The sequence below is a fragment of the Eucalyptus grandis genome, chromosome 2 (genome assembly GCF_016545825.1).
Source record: "Eucalyptus grandis isolate ANBG69807.140 chromosome 2, ASM1654582v1, whole genome shotgun sequence".
NCBI lineage: Eukaryota > Viridiplantae > Streptophyta > Magnoliopsida > Myrtales > Myrtaceae > Eucalyptus > Eucalyptus grandis.
Genome location: NC_052613.1, coordinates 39,608,730 through 39,617,529, shown reverse-complemented (window position 1 = coordinate 39,617,529; position 8,800 = coordinate 39,608,730). Strand labels below are relative to the sequence as shown.

At 40.9% G+C, this 8,800-nt stretch overlaps 1 protein-coding gene across 1 annotated transcript; it reads right to left on the bottom strand.

The window, feature by feature from the left end:
• Window positions 1-426: 426 nt before the first annotated feature.
• On the bottom strand, window positions 427-4,504 carry LOC104432776 (cytochrome P450 93B16). The gene is made up of 3 exons (XM_010045300.3): window positions 3,709-4,504; window positions 2,607-2,796; window positions 427-1,261 (listed from the first exon to the last, which is right to left on the bottom strand). Exons 1-3 carry the CDS (start codon window positions 4,440-4,442, stop codon window positions 602-604), a joined length of 1,584 nt encoding a protein of 527 aa, XP_010043602.1. The 5' UTR covers window positions 4,443-4,504; the 3' UTR covers window positions 427-601.
• Between the last annotated feature and the right edge of the window lie 4,296 nt (window positions 4,505-8,800).

Here is an 8,800-nt window from a genome sequence, read left to right as displayed (position 1 = left end):
TAGGACTACATATCACATTCCACTCACCTCAAATGGTTTAAGGAAAAAAAGAAAAAGAAAAAAAGCAAGCATTTGAGCATGGCTTTCAACTCTATAAGAGAAGAAAGATGGGATTGGATTTTATGCTAGGTTCATAGATTCTACTCTTACATAGTTTTATGCATACAGGTAGCATAGCCAATATGAGGGTGCTCCAAGATAATCCTAGGCGGACCACAGGTTTAAAATATGATTGAGAGAATTAAAGTTTCTCAATTCTCTGATTTAATTTCCTTAAAATTTCTCTTGTCTCTCTCTCTCTCTAATGGTTTCGCATTTCTTGTCCTTTATATTTAGTGACGTGGACTCCAATTGGAAGGTCTGTTGATTCTCGAAGGACATTGTCATTCTATCTTCTACAATCTCAGAAAGGCTGGAAATGATTCATTCAACATGGTAACTGGGATTAATTTACAACATGAAAATCCAAGAATTTAGAGAAAATGTGAAACTAAGTCCGGTTTTTACTTCAAATCAAAAGAAAATAGACAACCTTATATTTATTTGATTCAAGAAAGCCCAATTATGGCATTTTGGGCCCAATTGCTGACCCCTTGGGTTACTAGCTGCCGCCCAAGTAATGTAGAGAGCCCAAACGCGACACGGGCACACAAAACAGTTCATTCGCCCTAGGACAGGTCAATCCGGGGCGTTCGTCCATGTTGACTGCGTTGACTTCCCCTCCGTCCTGATCGCACGGCTTCCAATCGAAGCACTGGATCATCGCGGCCAGCACCGTCGGCAACTCCAGCATCGCGAGCGAAATCCCTGGACAGCCCCTCCGACCGGACCCGAATGGCAACAACTCAAAATGCTGGCCCTTCACATCGATGACCCCCGTCACGTTCCCATCGGCGGACTCGAGAAACCTCTCCGGGCTGAACTGCAGGGGATTGGCCCACACCTTTGGGTCTCTAGCTATGGCCCAAATGTTCACAAACAGCAAGGTGTCTTTGGGGATGACGTACCCTCTGATGTGGCATTCTTGAACCGACTTCCGGGCGACCATCGGAATCGGAGGGTGGAGACGGAGCGCCTCCTTTATGATGGCTTGGATGTACGGCAGCGATTTCACGTCGGATTCATTTACTAACCTTTGATCGCCCACGACAGAACTTATTTCTTCCCTTGCTTTCTTGAGCACCATCGGATTGTTGATGAGCTCAGCCAGTGCCCATTCAACTGAGGTGGCCGATGTGTCCGTACCAGCGGTGAATATATCCTAGGACGAGAGCAAAAAATTCATGAAATAGTGCTTCCTAAAAAGGGGAAGAAAAGTGACTAAACTTTAATAAGTGACTATGTTTTAGACATCTTTTTTATTCTTTTACGGGTCATACCAGGAAAATGACTTAGATTCTAGGCAACTCTATCTAATATGGTTCAGATGATAGTCTCAATTTATCTGTCAAGTCAAGCATGAAACAAGGTTACTACATAATTTTTATTGATAATTCCCTTTATCAAATCGAGCAATGTTAATTTGCCTCACAATTATATTTGTATCTTTGTGTGCTATTTCTATTTTTCCAAAATTTATGTTCATACAAATACATTTTTTTTTCTATCTGTTGACTTAACGCTACAAGTCCAAATTAGCAGCTGAAATGATTCTTTGTCTCGAATAGATGTTTAGAAACTATATAATGTGATTTTTCTTTGAAGTCAAACATCTCAAAATTTTTCTAAAGCTGCAAAAATATTTCACTTTTTGTTATTTCAAAATGATTTCTTCATATAGATAAACCGTATAGTTCAAGCAAGTACATGATTTTTCTAATTAGTTTCGTTTTTCCTAGAACACTCTAATGGCTTCCATCTGTTGCATTAAACTCAGCTACGCATGAAATCAAGATGGACACCCGGTTCTGAATATGCTACATGCATTCCGTGCTTCGCAAAATGCTCCCCGCAATACATGCGAAGTTAGCACAAAACGCAAAAGAAGCTTCGCTACTTATCGGCATATCTAAGGACGTCCTAGGGACTCATCAAATGACGCATGCCATCGCTTTCTCACTAGAAAAAGTCATTTCCTGAAACTACTTTACTTTCGCCATCCTAAGTTTAGATTTGTAGTAAGGTTTTCTCTTGATGTTGTTGCTCATTTTATGACCAAAACCCTAAACTATCTAGACTGAATCGTCTAGGATGCCTTCCTTCCATCTCAAAGCTCGAGAAATATGGGGAAAAGGACATCAATAATTCTATAAGTTTTATGTAAAGATAGTCTAAACATTTTTTCTCATGAAGTGGGCATGCTGACGCAATGTCACTCATCTAATCGAGCATTCTAAGAAAAACCTAAAATATAATACAGTTGATAAATTAAAAAACATCGCCTTAGTATGTCATGTAAAGACATTGCGTTGACTTTTTCACGAGTTCAACATCCGCAGTATCATATCCCATGAGAACTGACTTGTAAAAATTATTTATGAGCTCATCATATAATTGTGTTAGTAATTTAAAAAAAAAAAGAAAGAAAGAGGAGTTCAATTAACTCTTGGCTTTTCAAGTCCAAGAGAGTTAATTACGAGCTAATTAAGGAATGAGTTTGCCCTTACCAAAACTAGTGCCTTGATGTGCTCTCTGGTCAACTTCATCTCCGAGTTCTCATCCTCGTAGATGTCAAGCATCATGTCCAGAAAATCCTTCACTTCATCTTTCCTTCCTCCCTCCTCCGCTCTTTGCATCCTCTTCTTCCTTCTCAGCTCCTCCCTATCTCTCATGATCTTCTCCAACAGCACATCGTATCTGCTCATCGATCGCAAGATACACGTACAAAATTATACATGTGTAGGCATGTACGAGTATTTGTCGATATGATAAATTTAAGTTGAATAGTGCGTCATCATAGGGAAAAGTGCCAAAAAAGTCCTAAACCTTTTGTCTTTGTGCCGATTTAGTCATAAACCTTTTGACCGGAATTTGCTAACTAGATGTCGGCCGGCTGACATGGCCTGATCGGTACTGACGTGGACATTCACAAGAGGTATGATGACGTGGCCTAATTGGCGTGCGCCGTGAAGCTCGCCTCCATGCCATCGAACGTCGATGTGTCGGACGAGGACGACAATAGGCCTCGGTTCCGTAAGACCTCGAGGACCGAATCCGGCCGCCTCCTCGCGCCGAGCGAGCAGGACTTGCCCTCGTCGGGCTCGACCCTCGCCAGATCTGGCGAGGGCAGGTTCGCCACCCAGGCCTCGAGGGCAGCCCCGCGCTGGGCGGGCGAGGCTTGCCCTCGCCAGCCATGGGGGAGGCTCGACCCTCGCCAGATCCGGCAAGGGTGAGTCTTGCCGCCCAACGCGAGGCCACTCTCGCGGACATTGGCGAGGTGGCCGGCGAGGTCGAGGTCGACCTCACCGGCTGTCACATTTGGCCAGTCGCCGAGGTTTGGCGACCAACTGGAGGAAGAAGATGAGAAGAAAAAAAGAAAAAGAAAATATTAAAATATTATTAAAAGTAGTCCACGTTAGCACCAATCAGGCCACGCTAGCCGGCCGGCATTCAGTCAACAAATTCCGGCCAAAATTGGCCAGAAATGACTAAATTGGCACAATGTAAAAATGTTTAGGACTAAATCGGCACCAAGAAAAGGTTTATGATTAAATCAGTACAAAAACAAAAGGTTTAAGATTTTTTTGGCACTTTTCCCCATCATCATACCTCCTGTGAATGTCCTCAAACCGCTTCTTATAGCCCTGGAAATCAACGTTCTTGCAAAACCAGATGAAGTCGGACACGTTAAATTCGCCGAAGATCTGAGTGACCTCCCTTATGAGGGTCCTCGCCTCGTCGGCCTGGCTGTCCACGCCCGAGCTCCGAATGCTCAGCATCATCTGAGAGATGATGTTGTTCGCATACTTCACCAGCTCTTGCGTGACGTTGACGCTCTCGCGGCGTAGAGATTTATCGTGCAAGACTCTGATGAAGTGCTGGAGCTCGCTGGTGCGGATGGGGAGGAACTGGTTGAGGGTGCGAGCCCCAAGGAGCTCGGTCTGGCTCAGCTTCTTGATGAACTTCCAGTACGGCCCGTAAGGCGCGAACGCGAAAGCCGACTGGTAGGTCAGGTGGTCGATGGCCGCGTTGTGCTTGCGTGCCGAGAACGTCAGCTCGTGCGTCTTGAGGAGCTCCCGCGCGAGGTCGGGGGTCGAGGCCACGACGCACAGCACCGACCCGAGGCGGAGGCTGAACAGCGGGCCGAGGCGGGCCGCGAAGTCGCGGAAGGAGCGGTGGATGAGGGGGCTGAGGAGGTGGAGGTGGCCGAGGACCGGCAATGCCTTGGGGCTGGGAGGGAGATTGGGCCTCCGCTTGAGGGCGATCATGAAGAGGAGGGCGGTGGCGACGAAGACGGGGGCGATGAAATAGAACGGGGAAGTTGCCTCGAAGGATGTCGTCATGCCTTTCTAAAACGAGATATTCGAAGGAAATATTAAGTTGAGAGAAGACTTCTACGGTGAGCTCCGACCCCGGAGTCCTTTTATAGTGCGCAAAGGCTCGGATTGAAGCGTGGTTCTTTCGTGGAAACGTGAATGTTTCGGGTCGGGAGGTAATACGCGGTGACTTATTCATCGATCAAGTAATGTGATGTGGGGAAGGGTTGAGAAGCGCTCGATAGTTTGAACGATTATAACCTGGAAAATTGTCCAGCAAGTTCTAAATATATTATACGGTGTTAAATTCAATCATAAACATTTTAATCTAGTCATTTTAGTCCTCAACTTTTTTGATGACTTGGCAATATATTTCATTAGCCTTTTTTGTTTAAAATTTACTAATGTAGACACCGACTAATTTACATGACATGGCCGGCACTTAAATAGACGATATTTGCAATTTTATAAGTAATCTGATTTTTCTTCTGTTTATTCTTTTATATTTTATTTTATTTTTTCATTAGCCAGCCACAAGCGAAAAAAAGGAAAAGGAAAGGAAAAAAAAGGAAACGAAAGAAAAGTAAAGTAAAAATAATAATAATAAAAGATTTAAAAAAATTTAGAAAATTTACAAAGAAAATTGCAATCATTTTTGCTAGTGTCTTGAGAATTTAAATTTAATATATCTTTGTTGACACCTAAATTTTGGCAACTCAGATAGTTATTTATTGCATTAAAAAATTATAGATTAATTTTTAACCTGTAAGCAAAAATATTAGACTTAAGTTGCATAGCACATAATTCTAGGAGCATATTTTTATTTGCATTAGACTGATAATAGATGGGTTTAAATTTGACGGTTCTAAGCTTTAAATTGACAAGTTGAACTAAGTCCACAAAGAGAGCAAATTGACCCAAGCTCATATCCTCGAGGAAATATTACGAACTTATATGTGCGAGATTTCAAATTTGAGAAAAATCCTATTGCAATTTTGAATCTTTGGCAATATGTGATAAAATCAGTGGAGAATATTCATTTTTGCAAATGAAATCTAGAAGAGATGTGGAAAATAAAAAGAAATATTGCGTTCGGAGGTGATGTTCGTGGATGTTGATTTGAAGAATGAAATAAAATCTTAGTCCGCTCACCAATAAAAATGTTGTTGCACTATGGATAAGGAGGAGGACCACACAATTCAATATGAGGCCACCCGCATTGAATACAAGGCCAATCCAGGTGAAGGGTCACAATATAGAGAGAACATACATGAATAGAGAGAGAATAGAGGATAAAATTTTTACATGAATAGAGAGAGAATAGAGGATAAAATTTTGTGAGGTGCGGGGTTGGCTCATCGGAAATCGTGAGAGGGAGAGAGCACCTCCAAGATTCATTGAGGCACTCACGTTGATCAACGTAGACAACAATTGCTTGCACCAAGAAAGCCCTACGTTACTGCCGTTCTGACCTCCCTGTTCGGTGACCATACTGCTTCCCCGCCATGAGAAGCCCTGCACAGCTACGACATCTTCATACGAATAAAGCGTGGGCCCAATTACCACGACCAGTCTACTGCCTTCCTGAGCCACCGCGATGAAGCTGTTGCTGCTGTGATCTGCTCCTGCCCATCGACGACCAGACCACGTGCTGAAATTTTGGGCTGAGTTTAAGACCACCTTCGGTCAACATAGACGGGCACAGACTCATGGAAAATTTAATTTAATCCACGGTCACACGAAATTCACATTTTTACGGCAACAAATTGAAGAATTCTTGGCGAAGGCTTTCCTGGATCAGAAGAACACGTGGACTTGGTCAAAAGCACCACGTCAGTTTGGAGTCCAGGAGTCTTCTTGAACCAACCCCATCTCTTGAAACTTGAGGCATCCATCAAAGTTCACGCCTTGCAAGCACGCACGCCCTTATTCATGTTCAGGTTTTGCTGCCACGCGTTGCCACTTTGCCCGCTATTACGCTTCAACGTCCCAAGCGAATCCCAGAGTTTCTCGGCACTGAGTAACCGTGAGACACCACCGCCTTCTCGAGCTGCTGTGACAAGTCCCTCGCCGTATTGAGCCTGAGACACCCCCTTGGTATAAACCGACCACCACAACACACGGCCGGTCACCAGTTGAGCGGATTCCATTCGTTTCAAATTTGGTAACATTATTTGCGAAATTAGGTAATTATCTTATCTAAATTTGATTTGGATATTTTATTGCCTAATGCATGCATTTCAATATCGTACGTGCATATTTAAATTATTGGCGTATTCCCAATTATGATTTATTGCTCAATCCGCAACCGCATGCCAATTTTTTATTCCATCTATAAGGCTTTAGATGGAATAATTAATCATGCTGGAATAAAATTGATATCTTGATTTTTAACGCTTAAGATCAATTTATCAATTTTATTAACGAAATAATTAGGTTTGATTAGATATCGTTTTCAAATTCGAATGACGGATAATATCTTTGATGACCGTGAGTGATTTAGTGTTTATCTTTTAATCGCTTTATTTATCCCAAAAAAAATACAAAAAAATTGCATTTGCATATCATGTAGATTAGAATTGATTTCCTAGATAAAATTGCATGACAGAATAGTTAGATTTTTTTTTTTTTTAAATGCATGTTTAGATGGTATCTAGGTTAGATAATATCTTTTGATTAAATTGCATGATGAGATAATTTTCTAAGTTAAGATAGGATTCAAATTAGTCTAATCCTACCTTAAAATAGATAATATCTCACTTTGGTTAGATTTTCATATCTTAGCACTTTTAATTACGAATATAATAAAAAAAATATATAAAAATATCATGTGCATGTCACATAGAACTAGATTCATGAAATGCATGTCATTTAGTGATTGTTGCTAGGTCCATTTAATTAGAAATTGACTGTCATTAGAATTAAGTCATTTGGTTAAATTGCATTGCACGTAGATTAGATTTCATTAAACATAAAAAATCCTAAAAAAGATTGAGTGATTGCGAATCACATCTAGGGCTTTTGATGTGAATTTTGAGCTAACATTGCAGATGCTTTCGTTGTTATGAGATAAGTCCCGTAATTTATTCATTGCTTTCTTACGTGTTAAATTGGTGATTTGCACACCTGCATGATCGCCTCACATGTTAGGGTAGTAAATTAAAATCAACTCGAGTTGCTTGTAAAACATTTTTTTGAAATAAAATAGAAAGGTATCGAAAGAGCGTTAAAGAAATATAGTGTAATCAAGTCCCCGAACTCACAATCTCTGGTTCGTAGGAGTAAAGTAAATCTCCCGTTACTTTACTTACGTTTTTAATCGACCCACAAAAAATAGATTAATGACGACTCCTATCTAATAATCTTTTGCATGCTAAATACTTGAACCTAAGTCGCAAATTGGTATGGGCCTGAGAGAGCTTAAGCTAAGTTTAGACTTAATAGTCCATTAGCCAAACCCTAAGTGGTGCACCCGAAATTTAGGTCGCGACAATCTTTAACTTCATTTATTTCATTTTATGGAAAATGAATGATTTAAAATATTTTTCTTAGAAAATTGGCTACATGCTCAATTACTTTTCTACCCTTAGACATTTTTCCAACCACCGATGATGTCATGGAGTATCGCTAGTCACCTACCTCTTACTTCTAACAAATCCACACCATGGACATCATCATGATCGCGTTTTCGGAGATAAACACAGTTTTTTTTTTTTTTTTTTGTCTATAAATCTATTGAAATCTTAATTAACTAAATGCGCCGGCATCACGCTTAAAACAATTTTGTTTCATAGACTGGTGTCCTATTTATATCTTAATATTGACTGTGTCAACCTAGGTTGCACCGACACGGACACGCGACACGACACGACACGACACACCGACACGTCATTTCTCAAAAGTAGAAAATTTTGACACGTTCCGACACATTATATATTAAATAAATATTTTTATTTTTAATTAATTTGATTCAAATTTATAATTAAAAAAACCTACAATGAATTTACACTAATGATTTAATATACAGTACTTTTATTTTTCAAAATTAATTTTTAATTTTATTTAACAATTTTTCCGATTAAATAAAAAGCCCCCAAACCCCTTCCATTAAATAAAAAGCCTCCACACCCTCCAGCGCGCCCAAACTCCCTTTTCCCTCGTTTCTTTCCCACCCCCAAAATTTTTTTTCACTTTTTTTCCCTCTACCTCGACACCCGATATCGTCGCTTCCCTCCCTCCCGTCACTTCCCCTCCCTCTAACACACCAAATCCCTCTTTTTATTCTTTTATTCTCAAAACCCTAGCAACGCTTCTTGTCCTCCTCCTCGCCGCACGACGCATTTCCTTTCCTCTCCTCTTCCTCTCGATTTCTGCTTGCCAGGGAT

Coding starts and splice junctions, on each gene's coding strand:
- LOC104432776 (XM_010045300.3), bottom strand. CDS start 4,442: ATGACGACATCCTTCGAGGCAACTTCCCCGTTCTATTTCATCGCCCCC. Junction 2,797..3,708: donor TTTGAGGACATTCACAGGAG/GTATGATGATGG, acceptor ATCGATGAGCAG/ATACGATGTGCTGTTGGAGA. Junction 1,262..2,606: donor ACATCAAGGCACTAGTTTTG/GTAAGGGCAAAC, acceptor CTCTCGTCCTAG/GATATATTCACCGCTGGTAC.